Below are 20,571 nucleotides of genomic sequence, written 5' to 3' on the forward strand. Positions count from 1 at the left end.
CTCTCCAACATGATAGACTTCAGACAAGATGCAGAACTGCATTGGGAGAAAAGGTTCCTCACCAGAAGCAACCCCCCCCCCCACCACGAACAATACTGATCCAGTTTAAAAAAAAATCACTCTAAAGAGTTTGGCTAAACTATTGACATAAGAAAAACCAAGTGGATAAAGAAACACTACTGTCCATACTATGACACGCAATAGGAAGGACAGTCCATAGAGCTGGTCTACCAGTACATATATATTCTGGATAGTCACTGGAGATGAACAATGAGCTGGGCCCAAATTTTAGCAGAGCAGGCTGGATTGCATTTGGAATTGGAATTCCAGATTGCATTTGGAAAGTTGCCAGGAGTCCCCTGAAATGGCGGCCCATTTTTTAATACCAGTATCCTTCCAATGGAGAATTCAAAATTCAAGAAGCATTTATTAGGCATCTATTACGTGCAGAAACTGTACAAGGAAACACAGATACAAAAACATTAACCGAACAGTTCCTGGCCTCAAAGAGCTGGCGTTCTCATTTCAGGAGAAGTTTTGCTCATAGATTGTGGAATCTATGGCTCAAGTAATCTCTGAAGAATTAACGTTGAGTCACCCAAAGAACAAAGGAGAGATGAACAGAGGGCATAAACAAGCTACACCATAACACCAATGAAGAACGAACCCAGGATCAGAAGATGCACTACAGATTTCAAAGAGATGTATGACCCTGTAGCTCGTCTTCCTCCCAAACCTCCCTCGCCAATGACAAACTTGTCAGTTACTTTCTTTTTTTAACTTATTTTAATTTTATTTTTCTAAAACTTGAACACACAATAAAAGAAAAAGAAACGCATTATAAACTTAAATATTAAAACAAATACAAAACAGGAAAAGAAAAAAATATGTCACGTATACAGCAGAATGTAAGAGAGGATTCATAACAGAGCAATAAACTTTCAAAAAAGCCTATGTAATCCAATTACATTCAAGAGCATCACTGACCTCCCAGTCCCCAAGGTTTGTAACCTCAGAGTCATCTTCTCTGTCTCCCTTTCACTCACCCCGTGAAGCCAATAAGTCATCAAATCTTGTTCTGCTTCTGGAAAAAGTCTTGTCTCTGATATACCTGCCCTTCTCCCTACTCATACCCAGACTACTGCAACAGCCTCCACTGGATGGCCTGGACTCAACCTCCATGCAGCTACCAGGAAGATCATCCTAAAATGTAGCTCCTCCTCCCTGTAAATAACTCCCAATGTCCCCCTATTATCGTTAGGGTCAAATGCAGCATTTGATGCTCTTCACAGCCTGGCCCCACCCAACCATCACAGTCTTCTGACCCTTCACACTCCTGTGCCTATCTGTGGTGCAGCCATGCTGGCCTCCTTCCCAATGGCAGGCTCCACCTCCCATCTACCGGACTTTACACCATCCTCGATGCCTGGAATACTCTCTTTCTTCACCTCTGGAATCCCTGGCTTCCTTAAAGACTCAGCTCCAATGAGACCTTCTGCATGAGGCCTTTCCCTGTCTCCCCTCCAAGGTTATCTTCATTTTTCTCTCTATTTGCCTTTTCTTTGTCTATTTCTATACAAGGGGTATTCCTCGTGAGAATGGAAACTCCTCAAAGGGAAGGATTATTTTTGCTTTGTCTCTGTCACTTCTGAGCTTAACACAGATATCACCGCAAATAAACTAAGAATTTAACAAATGCTTGTTGGTTGATTGATTGACCAGAAAAAGAAGTGAGCTGCTCACATGGGAAGACTTCGGGATGACAAAAGGACCATCTGTGTGCTCCACTGGTACCCACAGACAAACCCACACGAGATCTAAAGTCTCCGCCACCTCCCCACATCCCACCTTTGCCTATGGAGGATTTAAGGAAGGTTCAAGATAAGAGTCACATACAGCATGTGCAAGAATGAATGGGCTGCAATCCCCCAACAATCATATCAATGATATGATTTATCAAAAATCAAGTGACATGAATTTCTCATGGACCTACTTTGTGCCAGGGGGACACAAGGGGGATACAAAGATAAAACAGAAGAAATCGTCCTTACCCTAAAGAAGCTTACGCTTGATTGGGGGAGAAGACAGATACATGTATAGGCATGTGGAAAATACATACAAGATAAGTGTAAGGTGATCAAGGAAAGGAAGGCCCCCAAGCTGGTAGCCCACCCCACTGGCATTCATCCATCTAGATTATACATCCTGCTGTATCTGAAAGGAACATCCCAGAGGGCAAGGAAAAGATACAGAAGCTGTACATAAAGATGTCCCAAACAAGACACAAATTGTCTGTCACAGCTTGCCTCTTATCATCATCTGCTGACCAGATGGTGTTTAGTAAACTCAAATTCTTCTATTTATCTTACCAGACATTTCTATGAAGTTGAGCAAAGGGTCCCCATGGGAAAAACTCTGCTCCAAGGCTCTGGAGGCTGCACAGACCTTTTAAGTGCCTCAAGCCAAGGGGAGTCCCAAAACCCTTCATAAGGGCTCCGCTGGGAGGCCCAGACAGTTTGGGATAACCTCCACCCTCGAGGCTTGCAACCTCTCTCACAAGAGCCAATGGCCCCAACAGCTGTTGCCCACAGCTGGATAAACCATAAGCCACAAGGGTCACAGCTGGTCCACATCCCTGATACCTAGCCAGTCAGATAATGTTATTATTCTCCTATTCCCTAAACTCCAGCCCTCTGTTGGAATCCAGAAAACTCTGGGTAGGAAAACCACTTCTCATGCCCCAAATATGTGGCATCTTAAGCGGTGGTTAATGTGGATATCAATTCTTAAGCTATGCATGTTTTTATAGGCTGTGTCTCTCTAGAGGATTCTATAGAGTGTCTCACCATGGACATATGATCTCCAGGAAGCTACAGGGGGAGGGCAATGGATTTGGGGGTCAGAGAGCCTGGGTGTGAATCCTAATTCTGCCGCCGACTACCTGCTCGACCTTAGACAGGGACCTTCTCCTCTCTGGACCTGGTTTCCTCATCTACAGAATGAGGATTGGACAAATGGCCTCTGAGGCCCTTTGAAGCTCTAAGTCCAGACTTCTCCTGTCCTTAGTGCTAATAACACAGAACGTAACTGAACACTTGTCTCCTGAAACCAGCATCGTGATGGGATCGAGTTAGGTTAGTTGTTTTTTGTTGTTGGTTTGTTTTTCAGAGAGAAAGATCAAGAAGACATTTTTTGAAAGAAACATTCATGAAAATACAGTGGTCCAAGCTCGCCTTTTTCATTATAGATTGCATTGTGGGTTTGTTTTTTTTTTAATTACATCCCTATTTTTCTTTGTTTCGGTAAATTTTAAAAGATTCACGATGGAATTGGGGGTTCAATTCAATAAACAATCATTGAGTCCCTGCCAAGTACGAGGCGCTCTACAGCGCTGAGAATCCAAAGGCAGAAAGAGAACGTCCCTGCCCTCAAGGAGCCTACATCCCACTGAGAGAAAGCAGCGCGTACAAAGACATACCTATCACTACAAAGTCATTTTGGCAGGAGGGGGAATCTCCAAGGACTTCATGTAGAAAGGTGGCATTTACTCTGATCTTTGAAGAAAGCTAGGGATTTCTAATCATCAGAGATGAAGAAGAAGAATATTCCACACATGGTAACAGCCTATGTGAAGGCCTGCAAGAGATGAAAGGTGAAAGGTTGTGTCAGAGGAAGAGCAAATGAGCCAATCTGGCTGGGATGCAGAGTCCATGGGGCTGGGGTGGGTGCCAGGATCATGCAATAAATCTGGAAGGGCAGCTAGGGCCAGATCATGACAGTCTTTGAACGCCAAACAAAGGATTGCGTATTTGATACTGGAGGGAGTAGGGAGCCACAGAGGTTTGCTGAATGAGGGTAACAAAGTCAGACCTGGGCTTTAGGGAGATCACTTTGATGGCTGAGTGGAGGATGAGCTGGGGTGGGGAGAGACTTGAGGCAGGCAGACCCATCAGCAGCTCTTGCAGTGGTCCAGGAGTGAGGTGATGAGGGTCTGCCCTAGATTGGGGGCAGTGCCAGAGGAGAGAAGGGGGAGTATTTGACAGATGTTCCAAAGATAACACTAACATGATGTGGCAGCAGATTGGAACTGGTGGGCAAGAGAGAGCGAGGGGTTGAGAATGAGACCAAAACTTGAGAGACCTCAACAGTAATTGGGAAGTTAGGAGGATGGGAGGGTTTGGTGGGAAAGATAATGAATTCCATTTTGGACAGATTGAGTTTAAAATACCCAGGGGACATCCAGCTGGGGATGTCCAATAGGCAGTGGGAGATACAAGACTAGAGGTCAGCAGAGAGGTTAGGGCTACTTAAGTGGATCTGAACCATCAATGGGGGGACAATAATCTAATCCATGGAAGCTGATGAGATCATCAAGCAGACCAGTATAGAGGAAGAAGAGAGCAGAGGAGGAGGACCGAGCCCTGGGAGACAACCATGGTTAACAGGCACCACCTAGAAAGAAATCCAGCAAAAGAGAGGGAATAAGGAGTGGTCAGACAGGAAGGAGGAGGACCAGGAGAAAAGAGAGAGAAGAGGGAGGGTGGTCAACGATGTCAACAGCTTCAGAGGAATGAGGATCGTAAAAAAAAAAAAAAACCATTGGCACGGTGATTAAGAAACCCTTGGTGACCTTGGAGGGAGCAGTTTGAATTGAAGGATCATCTTGGCAGCCAGATTGTGGAAGAAAAGAGTGAGAGGAGAGGAAGGGGTGGATCATAGACAGCCTTCTCAAGGACTTTAAACAGAAGAAAGGGGAAGGGGAGAACAAGAGGGGAAGAGGAAGAGGGGGAGGGGAGTGGAGATGATGGCCATTGAGGAAGGAGGGGGAAGAAGGAAAGAAAACCCTTCGGTTGCAGATGGGGGTGCCAGAAAGAGGGATGGCACTCTAGACAGAACAAGGGAAATTAGGAGGAGGTATAGGTTTGGGGAGAAAGACACTGAATTCTGTTTGGGTCGTGTTGAGTTGGAGACATCTCCAGGTCCTCCAGCTGACAGAGACCAACTGAGCTGCGTCCTCACAGATTCATTTATAAATTGTTTGTTCTCTCCCCTTCCTGAAATCACTTCCTATTTATTAATCATCATATACATGCTTCTCTGGCAGAATGTAGGCCCCTTGAAGGCAGGGACTCTAAGGTGTGTCATTTGGTCCTCACAACAGTCACATGAAGTAGGCAGGGCAGGCTATCATCCCCATTTTATAGATGAAAACACTGAGACTAAAGAGGAAAAATGTTCCCCGAAGTCACATAACGAGGAGATAATGGAGCCAGGGCCAGAATGCAGATCTTCCGGCACCAATGCCCCCCGCTTCTCCTGGGCCCACAGTTGCTAACCTTCTGACAAAGGGTTTCTTAGTACACAAGCTTGCAATGACTGATATCTTCAACTGTCTCTGAGCCCTCAGAGACTCAGCTGTCTTTGAGCTTCGTGTTCACAGAATCTGCTCATCCCAAGACTAACTCCAGTGTTTTCCCATCCACCATCACAGCCTCCAGGCATCCCAACCACAGGCTGGGCCCCTCACTCCCAGGCTTAATAGCAAAGTCCACTTAATAAACAATTACAAGAGGAGAAAAACATTTTAAGGCTTATTCAGAGAGGGTGGGAAGGCCAAAAAGCTCTCCCAAAATAAACAGAAGGTAATTAGGAAGGATAAAAAATGCAATCTCAACCAAACATAACTATTTTGCAGTCTAGGAATCAATACAGAAAGGCAGCGATACCAAGCAAAGCAACAGGTGTAAGCCAAACCAGCATCCTGGTGGCCAGGCAACTTGACAGCCTGTGCCTGGGTCTCCTCTCCAAGAGGATCCTTGGAGGGAAAAGGAGGAAAAGCCCTCCAGTGAATGCAGGGCAAGACCCTTCCTGGGTATCTCCTGATAGAACAAAGCAGAAAAGACATTTCAGAGAAAGGCAAAACTTGATCATAGAGATTTTAAGATGTGTCCTCCCCAAAGGTCCTCTGCTACAAGTCAAAAGAGTGAACCAATCGGCCATGACTCTGGATGAATTTCCCTGATAATTTCACACTATCTGCACAGGGAAAGAGAAGCCCCCACTGACAATAGGACGCAAGAAGGACGTCTGAGACTGACCTTCACGTGAGCTTGGTAGTGTTCACACTTCTCCTCCATAAAGGAAAGCTGCATCTTCTCAGACACCTGCCCCATCGTTTCTCCAAGAGACACGAAGTATACCCGAGGCTGTTGGCCCTTCTCCTTTTTGGTCACATCCGCCGTCAAGACATAATTCAAGCCTATTGATAGATGCAAAAAGGATAAATATAATGCAATCTTCTCCTGATCCAACGGGGAAAGCCCAGATCTGGCGAATCTTTGTATGGTATCATGTATAGAGAACACTAGACGCCTTCAATCAGGACAATGTTATGACCACCTTGGGACAAGGCATTCCTAACTGAAAATGTGATGGGTAGAAACTAAAATCAGATGTGTCTGGTGGAAACATCTCTAAGTGAAGATTACAGTTTCTTCTGAGTCTTCATTCTAAATTCCATTTGTGATGAAAACCAGATTAATTACAGGATCATAGGACCAAATGTACTTAGGGTCATAGGTTTAGAATTGGATGACAACTTAGAGCTTATCTAGTCCAATGTCTTTACTTTGCAGATGGGGAAATGAGGCCCAGGGCGGCTGACCAAGATCACAAAGCTAGTACGTGCCAGAGGAAGCATCCAAACCCAAGTCTTCTGATTTCCATTTCAGATCTATTTCTACTGCCCACGTTGCCTCAACTGCTCTGGTGATACGCATTCTCATGATCAATATCAGTATCATTTTATAGCCCACAGGTCAACTTCCTCTCTCTGAAAGGACACAAGACAGACTTGCACCATGTGTCACAAGTCTTCATAGATGTGACCTGATGCAGAAATCAGACTGCCTTGCAACCACCACCATAAAAAGGCATCATTTAACACTGTGAGGTTGGACCCAAGGCTGAGAAAGCTTCAGCAACTTGGGGAAAATCCAAGAGAAGTACAAAACTCATCATTTCCCCCACAGATTCCCTCTTCCAAACTTCCCCATTTTGATTGAGGACACTGCCCATTGCCACCATCCCCCAGTCGGCCAGTTTCCCAAGCTCAGAGTCACCCTTGGCTCTTCCTGTCCTTCACTTCCATGTTCCATCAGGTGAGACGTCTTGTCGACTCCACTGCCGCAACGTCCCTCCTGGGCCCCATTCTTTCTATTCACCCACCTTCATTTCTCACCTGGACTATTTCACTGTCATCAAAATGGTCCTCCCTGCTCCACTCTCTTCCAAATTTCTTATCCCAAAAGGCAAATCTTATCACATCCTCCTCCTGCTCAAGAAGCTTCCGTGGCTTCCTAGTGAGTCTAGGACAAGATGCCAGCTCCTCAGCCTGGCATGAAAAGCCCCCCACACCCCGATCTACCTCCCAACCACCTTTCCAGCCCTCTTTCATATTGCATCTTCTTCACACACGCATCATTCTAACCAAATTAGACTCTCAGGTGTCCTCTGCATACAACCTTCCACCCACCATCTTGGTTCCTATGCACAGACTGCCTTCCATGCCTAGAATGCCCACTTAGCACCCCACACGTAGCGCAGGTAGGATTTCTTGTCGTTCAGTCATTTCACTCATACCTAAGTCTTCCTGACACCATTCAGGGTTTTCTTGGCAGAGAGACTAAAGTCATTTGAAGGAAGAAGGGATTTGAACTCAGGTCATCTGTCTCTAAATCAAGCATTCTTTCCACTGCCCCAACTGCCTCTTCGGTCCCATTTGAGATGTGCAGTACTTAAATCCACATTTCATTTACATCCAGGGAGAGTGCACACCTTATACTTTAAAATTTTCATTTCTGTCTTTGTAGCCCTAGTGCTTTGCATACTTAAGCTCATTAAGCATGAGAACACAGAGTGAAATCACCAGAAGTGGGAAAACAATAAATGCAATGACTACTACAACATGGATGGAAAGACAAAATAAGCCTATCCTAAGAATGAGAAATTCAAACAACCAAATCTGACCCCAGTGAAGAGACATAGGAAGGTACCTCCCCCTGCTTCTTTGCTGAGGTGAGAGCCTGTGGGTGTGGAACATGCATAAAAAAATGCCAGACTTGGCTGATTTGCTGGTTCGTTTTGCTGAGCTTTTTTTCTTCCTTTTTTATTCTTTGTAATAAGGAACTGCTTACTTGTGGGGGGAGGGAAGGAGGAAGGAAAAGTACAGTGGGAAATGTAGATGATGTAAAAACAAAAGATGTTAATAAAAATATAGTTTACTTCTTCGAAAATGCTTTTTGAATTGAAAAGAGGTCAATGCTTGTTGGCCTGTAATAATGCAGAAAGGGTGATTATCCTCTCAGGTTCTTCAATGTTATCCCAATCACCCCAAAAAGCTATTTCTACCCACAAAATCAGATTGACTTCATAAAGGAGCTAGAAGCCCTTTTGGAGCACCCTGGCCATAACTTCCAAAGCAGACTCCCTCACCCCCTTCCATTCTTTCCATCTTTCTATCTTCCAATCTATACTAGCTCTGGTTCTGGCTGAGCCACAGCAAGGGGAGACTCTGGGTCCCCCAGATAACACACACAGCAGATACTGTGATCCTGTCACCGACACCGATGATGTCTTACTGCACACCTCCCACCAAAGTCACAATTCTTTTAAAGGGCCACAAGTGGGCCGAGGTTCATGTTCTACCCTCCTGAGAAGCAGGCCCCCGGCCAGTTCCTGAACTCAGGAATTCCCATGAGGAACAGGGCATGACATGCTTATAGAATTAAACACAAATCAAGCTCCTTCTCCAAGGACAAATGTCCTAGGATCATACACCTAGGAATGGAAGGGCTCTTCTTACAACTGGGGAAAATAAAGGCCCTACATGATCAAGGTCATACAGAGCTAAAGGGGAGATTCCAGGTCCTCAGACGCCATATACTATGTGCTTTCCACTGCTCCATCCTGCCTTATGACTGCACCTTTCACTCCACTCTGACAGAAGATGCTAATAAAGAAAACATAATTTGTCCTGTAACGTAAAGGACACTGGAAGGATGAGAGAGCTGCCATGTTGTGCCTTAGACCCTACACGCAGAGAAAGACTCTGCCAGTCATCCCTTGGCATTCCTGGAGAATGGTTGGATTAGATGACCTCTACCACACACCCCCAGACTAGTCATCCAGCCTTTGCCCAAAGACTTCCAACAAGGAGGAATCCCCAAGGAAGCCTCCTCTGCTCTGGGCCAGCCTCAGTCTCTAGGAAGGATTTCCCTTAAGCATCAACTGGCGTCTTTAAGTTCCTCGCTATTGCTCCCAGCGCTTCCTGCCAGGAAAGCAGAACCTATCCAGCCCCTCTTCTAGGTGAAAGCCCTTCAAACATCTGAGTCTTCTCCTCTCTTCTCCAGGCTAAAATGTTACCAGTTCTCTCAAGTGATCCTCATATGGCATGGACTCCAGGCCCTTCACCTATCCTAGCTGCCATCCCCTGGACACTCTGCACTTCAATGTACTTCCTAAACTCTGGTTCCCAGACCTGAGCACAGCAACCCCAGAGTGATCTGACCAGGGCAGAGGACAAAGGTTTTCTTTGCCTTCTTATCGCAAGAAATACGATCTAGGAGCATGTAGGCTCTTCCAGCTGTCACATCACAGGGAGTGTGAAGGCCACCAAAATGTCCACTCCTTTTTCAGCCAAAGTGCCAACCATGTCGCCCTCATCTTGGACTTGTGAAGTTGATTTTTTTAATTCAACTGTAATACTTTATATTTTGTTGTTCAGTTGTGTCTGACTTTTCATGACCCCGTTTAGGGTTTTCTTGGCAAAGATACTGGGACAGCTTGCCATTTCTTTCTCTTTTCATTTTACAGATGAGGAAACCGAGGCAAACAAGGTTAAGCGACTTGCCCAGGGTCACCCAACTAGTAAGTGTCTGAGGTTGGATTTGAACTCAGGTCCTCCTGATTCCAGGCCCAGCGCTCTATGCAGCCTCACTATCATTACTGCTCCTAGTCCTATTACTATCTTTATTACTAATATTATCCTTTTTTAACATAAGAGCAACAGACTGGGCCCAACCAAACATCAAGATGACCTCACTCACTGAAATCCCCGGGTGAGAAGGAGCACAAGGTCATAAATCCAGGCCCTGCCCTCACCACACACATGCCCCCACCCAGACTCTCCCCCGAATTTTCATTAATGCTAAGAGAGGCAATTCCATCAGCAGACACTGAAGAATGAGAAGGCCAGGTGACAGCCCTGGCTTTTAATAACATCAAAGCAATCAATCCTGGGGACGAAGGGACCGGAAGGGTCCTCAGTGGCTGCCCCAGGGAACATTTCTTCTCTGGCTAATGGATTTCCTGGCTCGGGCCAGTCTGGGATTCTGGTCATTCACCACCGAGATTGGCAGACACCCAGATGAGAGCCCTGGGGAGGTCAAGTGCCCACCTCCCTGCACTGACCTCAAGGAACACTGGGGGTGGGGGTCCCCAGAGGGCTGAGCAATTGTGCTGATATTGTAATGAAGGGCTAAAAGGAGTACACTCCCCAGGGGGTCTTCCATCACAAACGTAACACTGACCCAGTGACCTACGAATGAGCAAGGCCAACTGGTCCCGGACCCAGGCCCACACACGGATCAAATGAGATCACGTCTGTAGAGAGCTCCGCCAGCCTTAAAGCACTATTGAAATGTCAGCTCCAGGCCCACCAATAAGCATAGCATGGCAAGAACAAGCCCACATGGATTTTTCCTATGTCTGCTAATGACAAACTCATGTAGACAGATGGGGCTTGAAAAAGAGCAGCAAAGTGACTTCTGAGGCCCCACATTGGGTTTTTGTTGGAGGGTTCCATGTTTCTTTTTTATCCTGCCCAACTCATTTTCTGTTCCACAAACGATCTCCTAAGGGACAAAAGCGATGACACATCTCAAAGCTCCCTTGCCAAGATCCCAAGGATGGTGACGGAGCAGGCTTGGAGTTCCATTTTATATATTGTGTGACCTTGGGTAAATCACCTAATCTTCCTGAGACTCAGCTTACTCATCTGTAAAAAGGAGGGATCACATGAAAAATTGCTAGATTCTTTTCTAGGGCATAGGATTCTATGAAAGACTCTGGAGGTTTCTTGGGGGCCACATATCACTCCCACTGCAACCTCCCACCTCCTTCCACCCTCTGCAGACTCTGGCCAGTCCCGGCTATGCGCCCCCTCACCAGCTACAAGTGCCTTCCTTGCTTTGGTCACCTCCTCCCCACTTTGTAGGTCTCTTGTGAATCACAGAGTGAAAGATTTAACGGTCAAGCCCAAATGCCTCATTTTACAGATGAGTAAACTGAGGCAAAGAAAAGTCAAGTGAAGGGTCACACCAGCTAATCAGTGCCTGAGGCAGGAATTCTCGACTCCACGTCCATGGTCCTAATCTCTATGCCACACGGGCCGTCTCCCACCCTCGTTAGAACATAAGCTCCTCGAGGGCAGGGCTTGCTTTTGCACTTTCCTCAGCTTAGAGCCATGCCTGGCACATGTTAAGCACTTAATAAACACTCGCTGATTGAATGATGACAGAGTTTGAGTCCATTAGCTCTGCTGAGGAAGCTCCAATTAATTCTCCTGAACTTTGGGTCAGTTCCTAGGAAAGGGTCAGGACCTGGCACGTCTGCCAAAGCGCTAGGAGACAAATGAACTCCAAGCAAAAGGAGCAAGTCATTTCAACCGCTCCGGACTCAACGTCCACATCTGTAAAATGGGGATAATGATGGCTGGCACCTTCTCTCAGGGCTGGTGTGGGGATCAGCTGCTGCGATCAGCTACGTAAAGAACTCTGTAATGAAAGCACTTTAATGAGAGCTGTTAACATTAACTGTTATCGTTCTTCAGCCGGAGGTGATGGGAGCCCCTGAAGGCTTTGGAGGGGAGGAGCAGCCTCAAGAAGATGATCCTGCCAGCTCTGAGGAGGCTGAATCGCAGAGGGAAGGACATTTAGGCAGCTGTTTTCACTTGCAAATGAGATAAGACAGGGAGAGGGCTTTGCGGATCTCTAAGCACTACAAGTGATCACTGCTAGCATCTGAATCCTCCCAGAGGTGACAGTGACCTCCAATCAGAGCCTCTCGTAAAGGAATCATAACAGTGGATGGGGCAAATCACTCCAGAAAGTTCTGGCTGGCTCTGGGTCAAATCTGTGTCTGTCTGTCTGTCGCTGACCTTATCCCATCAACCCTCCCCATCATTCCTCACCACAGAAGCCTAGTGGAAATTCAGTAGCCACTGAGGCTCTCAGCTCCAGTGGTGCACAAAACCTGGGTAAGCCTATCTACAATCAAACCCTCAGGATTCACGGATGTTGCAGATAACCAGCTGGTCAGGCTCCAGCCACTCTGAGGCTAGGCTAGTAGCATGGCTCCCCATGGGCTTGGAGTCCATCCAGGTGGCCCCCCCTCAGCCCCAGAGAGGAGCCTCTAAGCAAAGCCAGCCCCTGCCCTCGAGGACAGCAGGCCCCACTGGTTCTCATTAGGCCATGTTTCCCCCCAGCACAGGCCCCCATCTTCCAGCTTTCCCCTGAGCAGCCCCTGTCCAGAGCCAATGACGTCAAGGAGGTGAAAAGCTCAGACTGTCGTGAGTCAGGGATTTTTCCCCTCCTGCTAGGTCCCAGCTGCCTCCAGAAGGTCCCAAACTAGGGGCTGAGCCAGCAGGCAGCCAGCTGCCTTGGAACATTTCATATTCTCATCCCTCCCAGCGAGTTTTGATTCATTCCCATCCACTGACTGAGATTTCCACTACAGGATTACATCAAACTTCCAGGGATGCTAGTCTGACAGAGAGTTTCCCAGGAACAAACTCTGAGAAGTCCTCTTCGTGGGGAGAAAAGAGGAATGGATTAAGACAGGGTGTGAGTGGGGGAAAAAAGTCCAATAAAGTCCAGTAAGAAGGACCTGAATTGACCACTACCCCTCCTAGCTCGAAAGGACACGGTTCAGATATTACCTCTGCTACCCACTCCCCGGGTAATGTTAGGCAAATCACTTCTGGGGCCCTCAGTTTCCTCATCTGCAAATGAAATGGTTGTTGGACCAGATAGATGGTTTTTCTGGTCCCTTCCAACTCTCAAACTATAACGCAACAAACCCTAAGCTGAACCCTTTCCAAGACTCAGGTGCTAGGCTGTATAACGGAGAGAATGTGGGACTTGGAATTAAAAAAAAAAAAAAACTTGAACCTGAACCCTGCCTCAGATACCCATTAGCTGTGAGACCCTGGGCAAGTCCTGCCACCCCTCAGCCTTAGCTTTTCTATCTGTGATGTGAGGATAACAGCAGCAGCCTCGGGGACTCTTGGGAAGATTGAATGAAATAACCAACGTAGAGCGTTTTGTGACCTTGAAGTGACATGTGAATTGTAGCTGTTATTACTGTTCAGAATGAAAAGTGGGAGCCATTGTTCATTCATAATCGACCCAGGAAACTGAACATAACAGGAAGGGAAGCTACGCTGACCCATCCCTCCAGCTAGGGTTGGACATTAAGCTGCTGTTTACTATAACATCTAAGGGGGCTCCAAAATTGCTTTTCATAGCAAATACATACACACATACACACGAGACAAAAAAAAAAGAAACTGAAGCCTAATTCCCGATTTGGTTAACAGCTCATATAGGTCTCTCACCCTCCTGGGTGTCCACTTCCCTGTCTGGGGGCCTCAGCCCCTTCCCCACAGTCCTGTTTTGGTATTTGTTTATCTGCCTGGGAGCTATGGTGACCATGGGAATATCGTAACTTCCTTCTTTCAATTCAGGCTTCCTGATCTCAGGTCGAAATTCTGCAAGGGAGCAAGTGTCTAGGCCCCGACACTCAATGAGAGAGCCACAGGATGTGAATTTGTAAGGTAAAGGGCCTAGCCCAATCCATCTTCGAACAGAGGAGTCTCTACTACCACCTGCACGCCTGACCAGTGGCCAGCCAGCTTCTAATGGGTAAAGGACGAGGAGCCTTAGAACCTGAGATCTCTGAATTCATTTTTAAAAAAATATTTTGATGACTATCTGGCTTCCTTCATAATCCTCGGTATATTACTATATGCATTTAAAAACTTGATTCTGAGAAAAGGGACCATGGGCTTCATTATCCTGCCCAAGGGTTCCAGAGCACAATAAAGGTGAAGAATCCCTACTTTAGGGTCTCAATGATCAGGGGACAAAGGTGACCACTGTCAAGGGCTAGCTAGGATCAGGACCTCCTGAGTGTAAAGTTAACTTCCATAGAGGCAGGCTATCATACTGTATCTGGACTGGACTGTGGAATCAGGAAAACCAAGGTTCCAATCCCACCTCTGACACTTATTAGCAGTGTAACCTTGGGCCAATCATTTAATTATCTGAGCCTCAGTTTGCTCATCTACAAAACGGGCAGCACAATGCCCGTAGCCCAAATCTCAGAGGGCTGCTATGAGATTCAAACAAGGTAACACTTTATAAATGGCAGTTATCTTTTTTATTTTAAGCCTAGGCTTGTGAGTATAAATCTCTAAGGCAGTAATCATTATTATCATGATGACCTACATGCCTAAGAGAAAATAAGTCAGCTGTGTTCCCAGGTTAAGTCAACAAATATTTAAGTGCCTACTATGTGCCAGGCACTGTGTCAAGTACTGGGGATACTAAGAAAGGCAAAAGACAGTCCCTGCCTTCAAGAGCACTTATAGTCTAATGAGGGAGAGAACAGGCAAACAGCCACGTAGAAACAAGATATGGATAGAATAAACTGGAGGTAATCTAAGGAAAAGTACTAGAAATAGAGAGGATCAGGAGAGCACGAGCCCCAAACTTGTCCTCAGAGTCTGTGCCATGGAGACCTAAACTGCCTTTCAACTGAGCCTGAGACTCTTGGGAGACAGTCCCAAAGGATCAAGGGCCCTTCAGAGCAGCACCAATTGTAATCCCCAGGGATCAAGGGCCCTTCCGGGACGAGGACCAGAGCAAAGACCAGCAAAGCGATGACCACGTCTCTTTCCAGATCACATCACCTTAGAAGCATCAAATATCTCCAAACTCCCAGAATTAGCTCTGAAAATAACAATGCAAAAAAAGCCTGAAGCTTGAGACAGAGTCCCTGCCCCCACATACTGGAAAAAGAGCCCAACATTAATATAAAGTTCCAGATTAAGAAACAGGGTAGAAAAATCAGCAAACCAAAAAACAAATAACCTGACCATAAAAAAGCTATTATGGTGACAGAGAAGATCAAGACACAAACTTAGAAGAAGACAATGAAGTCAAAACAGCTACAAGCAAAGCTTCAAAGGAAAAAAAAGTGAATTGGACACAAGCCCAACAAGAATTCCTGGAAGAACTAAAAAATTATTGTAAAAATCAAAAAAAGAGCTGCGGAGGAAAAATCCAGTAAAGAAATGAGAGAAAAGGAAGAAAATAATGAAGAGACGATTAGCAGCTTGGTAAGAGGCACAAAAAAGATTCAAGAAAATAACATTTTTAAAAACCAAATTGGTAAAATGCGAAAAGAGTTACAAAATTTCACTGATGAAAATTACTCTTAAAAAGCTAAATCAGCCAAATGGAAAAGGGGATACAAAAGCTCACTGAAGAAAATAATTCCTTAAAAATTAAGATTGAGCAAGTGAAAGATAATGAATCTATGAGATATCTAACAAAATCAAAAGAATGAAAAAGAAGAAGATGTGAAATATTTCATTGGAAAAACAAGTGACCTAGAAAATAGATGGAAGAGAGAGAATTTAAGAATTATTAGACTACCTGAAAGCCATAATCAAAAAATAAGCCAGACATCATATTTCAAGAAATTATAAATGAAAACTGTCCTCATATTATAGAACTAGAGAGTAAAAGGGAAATTGAAAGAATCCACCAATCACCAATCCCAAAATGAAAACTCCCAGGAATATTATAGCTAAATTCAGAACTCCCAAGTCAAAAAGAAAATAATTGAAGCATCCAGAAAGAAACCATTCAAATACTGTGGAGCTACAGTCAGGATCATATGAGATTTAGAAGATACCGTTTTAAAGAAGCAGAGGACTTGAAATATGATAATCTGGAAAGCAAAAAAGGGTTACCACCAAGAACAACCTATCCCACAACACTAAATCCTTCAAGGGAAAAAATGGGCATTTAATTAAATAGAGGACCTTCAAGCACTCCTGATGAAAAGACCAGAGATCAATAGAAAATGTATCTTTCAAATACAAGACTGGAGAGCAGCATAAAAAAGTAAACATGAAAGAGAAGTCATAAAGGATTCAATAAGGTTAAACTGTTTGTATTTCTATATGGGACAATGACACACACAACTTCTAAGAACTTTATCATTATTAGAGGGATTAGAAGGATTCTCCACAGAAAGAGGGCATGGGAGTGAGTCGATTATACTGAGACAATATTTAAAAAAAAATGGATAGGCAAGAAAGAAGAATGCCCTGGAAGAGGGTGAAAGGAGATGAAGGATGGGGAAAATTAGTTCGCATAAAAGACGTGTGCAAGGAAGAGCTTCTACAGTGGAGAGGAAAATGGTAAGGGATATGATAGATCTCCAGAGAAAACTGAATGGGAATAGAAAGGAGTATACCTTTTTCTCAACTGGATATGGAACCTTCATAAAAACTGACTACATATTAAAGCATAAAAACCTCAAAATCAAATTGAGAAAAGCAGAAATATTAAATGCACCTTTTTCAGATGATAATGCAATAAAGATTACATTCAATAAAGGGCTGTGGGAGCATAAATTTAAAATCAATTGGAAACCAAATAATCTAATCCTAAAGAATGAATGGGTCAAAGAATAAATCATAGAAACAATGAATAACATAAGAGAATTACAATAATCAGACCACATACCAAAATTTGTGGAATATAGCCAAAGAAACAGTTGGGGGAAATTTATATCTCTAAATGCATACATCAATAAAACAGAGAAAGAATATCAATGAAGCAAGCATACCATTTTTAAAAACTGGAAAAGAACACATTTTAAATCCTCAATTAAGTTGCAAAATGGAAATCCTGAAAATCAAAGGAAAATTAATAAAAATGAAAGCTTAAAAAAATCAATGAACCAATCAATAAAACTAAGAGCTGGTTTTATTTAAAAAAATGATAAAATAGATAAACCATTGGTTAATTTTATTTTACAAAATAAAGAAAACCAAATTACCAGAATCAAAAATGAAATGAGTGAATACATGACAACTAAAATGAAATTAAAGCAACTATTAGGAGCTAATTTGACTAATTATGTGCCAGTAAAACTGACTAAGTGAAATGGATGAATGTTTACAAAAATACAATTTGTCCAGATTAGCAGAAGAAATAGAAAAATAACCCTATCTTAGAAAAAACAAGTTGAACAAGCTACCAATGAGCTTTCTAAGGAAAAATCCCCAGGACAAGATGGTTTTACAAGTGAATTCTCCTAAATACTTAAGGAACAATTAATCTCAATGTTGTATAAACTATCTGAAAAAAAAAGTAAAGAAGTCCTACCAAATTCATTTTTATGACCAAAAAAATATGGTTTTGATATCTAAACCAGGGACAGCAAAAAACAGAGAAGTATAACTATAGACCAATTTCCTTAATGAATACTGATGCAAAAAAACTCTAAATAAAATACTAGCAAGGAGATTATAGCAATATATCACAAAGATCATACACTGACCAGCTTGAATTTATACCAAGAATACAGGGTTGGTCCAATATTAGGAAAACTATCAGCATAATTGACCATATCAATAAGAAAAACAATAAAAATGGTATGATTATATCAATAGATGCAGAAAAATTTTTTTGACAAAATGCAATATCCATTTCTATTAAAGACACTAGAAAGCATAGGAATAAATGGAGTCTTTCTTAAAATGATAAGTAGTATCTATTTAAAACCATCAGCAAGCATTATCTATGACGGAGATAAACTACAAGCCTTCCCAACAAGATCAGGGGTGAAACAAGGATGTCCCATTACCACCACTATTATTCAACATTATATTAGAAATACTAGCTATACCAATAAGACAAGAAAAAGAAATTGAAAGAATTGAAATAGGCAATGAGGAAATAAAACTATCACTTTTTGCAAATGATATGATGGTAGTCTTAGAGAATCCTAGAGAATCAACTAAAAAACTAGTTGCAATAATTAACAACTTCAGCAAAATTGCAGGATATAAAATAAAACCACATAAACCATCAGCATTCCTACAAACTACCAAAAAAACCCAGCAGCAAGAGACAGAATGAGAAATTCCATTTAAAATATCTACAGACAATATGAAATACTTGGAAGTCTACTTGCCAAGACAAACCCAGGGACTATATTAAACACAATTACGAAACACTTTTCACACAAATAAAGATAGATCTAAACAAGTGGAGAAATAATATTAGTTGCTGATGGGTAGGCCAAGACAATATAATAAAAATGACAATTCTACCTAAGTTGATTTAGTTACTCAATGCCATACCAATCAAACTACCAAAGAATTGTTTTGTAGAGCTAGAAAAAATAGAAGAAAAATTCATCGAGAAGAACAAAAGGTCAAGAATATCAAGGGAATTAATGAAAAAATATGAAGGAAGGTGGCCTAGCCATTCTACTTTACAAAGTACTGATCAAAACCATCTGGTACTGGCTAAGAAAGAGAGTGATGGGTCAGTAAGTGCTTAATAAATGCTTATTTTTGAATCAAATTTCCTGTCAGTGGTCAGAGGAGTTTGGCCAGAGTCCACAACAGGCACCTTTTTCTACAGAAATCCCTTCTACCCTACCAGGTTTTAAAGTACTAACCAGCCCAATATACTAACTCGTAAATGAATCCCCACTGGGGTCTCTGACCAAGATGGCAAGATACCCAAACTGCAGCTAGGGGAATGGAGAACTAAGCAACCACCACACAGAGACATTAGTCCCAAGAATCTCATCCTTCTAGAGGTAGGGAGACATCACTCTACAAGTTTGCTGCTTCTCAAACAAGTACATCTAATGAGGACTATACCACAAGTGCTGGGCAACTCATCTAACCAAGCTCCTCCTTCCCATGGGAAATAAAGATGGGACATCCAGTGCCTGGCACATGCTGGAAACCACACTCCCTCCCAGACTCCCACAGACTGTTCCATCCAGACACAACCACTCTGACTAGAAATATCTGTCTGGAACTTTCACCAGCACCAAGAGCCAAGGGACTACCCCATAAACAGGTTCAAAGCTCCACTGTGCACTAGATGGGAAAGACAAAGGCAGGCTAAGCCCCTTGTCTCACAGGGCTGAGAAAATGATGAAGAGTTTCCTTGAACATGCATTGAAAGATGATGAATTCTGTGGTCCAGGAGAAGCAGGGGAGTTAAGAGGAGAGAAGAAATTAGGCTCAGGTCCTACTTCTGATACAAATCTCTCCTCTTGCTCCCAAGCAACTTCCTAAGCCTCCAACTTAGTGAGCAGTGGTCAAACTACATCACCGGAGAGAGTTTTCACACTGGAAACTCCACATCCTGATGGAATCCCAGGACCAGATTATCTTTTATAATCAAGGTACAAAATAAGAATGAATTTTAGCCATCTGGGTGGACTCAAAGCACACCAGAGTCCCCACGTTCTCCTAGTCCACCCTTCACCAGAAGCTTCTGGCTTCTCATCCTGTTCTTCAGTAGGGTTTGGAATGGAGTGGCTGTGAGCCCTGAGATCCCGCCCATGGTCTCTGCAGAGTCACACTTTCATGTACGCAACACAACTAATGCAGTTTAGTAACGCTGCTACTCACCTCCTATCACTCACCAGAGCTGTCCTACGCCGTGCAATAGAAAGGAAATACTTGTACAAGAACTCAGACTGAACATGGCAAGGACCTCACAGGTTATCTAGGTCAGTCCCCTCATTCTTCCACTGAAGAAACGGGACCTGACAGGAGATGGGCTCTTCCCAAGGTCACTCAGTAGGAAGGAAATAGGGCAGTCCAGATTCGAACTCAGGTTCTCTAACTCCACTGCACCATAATTCTAGACCCAAAGTTCGCCAAGCCCCAGGTTTGGATTCTACCTCTCTCACACTTACTATTGTGTGACTGTCACTCAGAGCCTGAGCTTCCTAAGCTATATAATGGAGGTAGTAATACCTGTAGCACCCACTCCACATGATGTTCAAAAGTTGGGGGGCAGCTAGTGGTACAGTGGCACACTGGACCTGAAGTCAGGAAGACCTGAGTTCAAATCCCATCTCAGACACTCTCTTAGGTAACATCACTTAACTTCTGCCTCAGTTTCCTTAGCTATAAAATGGGAATGGGAATGTCCTTTACCTCCCAGGGTTGTTGGAAAGACAAAATGAGATATCTGTAAAATGCTAGCTAGCTATTAGCTATCGAATAAGAAGTGTTGGGAACAGCTTTGCAAACCTCGAAGCCGGTAAAAATGTCCGTTTTCCATTGCTGCCGTGTTCCTCTCTCCTCAAGTCCCCAGCGCTGAACCCCATCTCCCACTCGCAGAGAGGACTGTGTCTCTCCTTTTCCTAAGTCTCTGAAAGCCCGAGGTAAGG

The 20,571-nt window shown here is 43.8% G+C and overlaps 1 protein-coding gene across 1 annotated transcript in view; it reads right to left on the bottom strand.

Moving 5' to 3' along the window:
* ITGA9 (integrin subunit alpha 9) overlaps window positions 1–20,571 on the bottom strand; it is a 349,120-nt gene that overhangs the window by 241,207 nt on the left and 87,342 nt on the right. Inside the window, exon 15 of the mRNA XM_036738550.1 lies at window positions 6,099–6,259. Within this exon, the coding sequence (XP_036594445.1) occupies window positions 6,099–6,259 (161 nt within the window). The remainder of the gene's footprint in view (window positions 1–6,098; window positions 6,260–20,571) is intronic.

Source organism: Trichosurus vulpecula, chromosome 9 (assembly GCF_011100635.1).
Source record: "Trichosurus vulpecula isolate mTriVul1 chromosome 9, mTriVul1.pri, whole genome shotgun sequence".
Classification (NCBI taxonomy): domain Eukaryota; kingdom Metazoa; phylum Chordata; class Mammalia; order Diprotodontia; family Phalangeridae; genus Trichosurus; species Trichosurus vulpecula.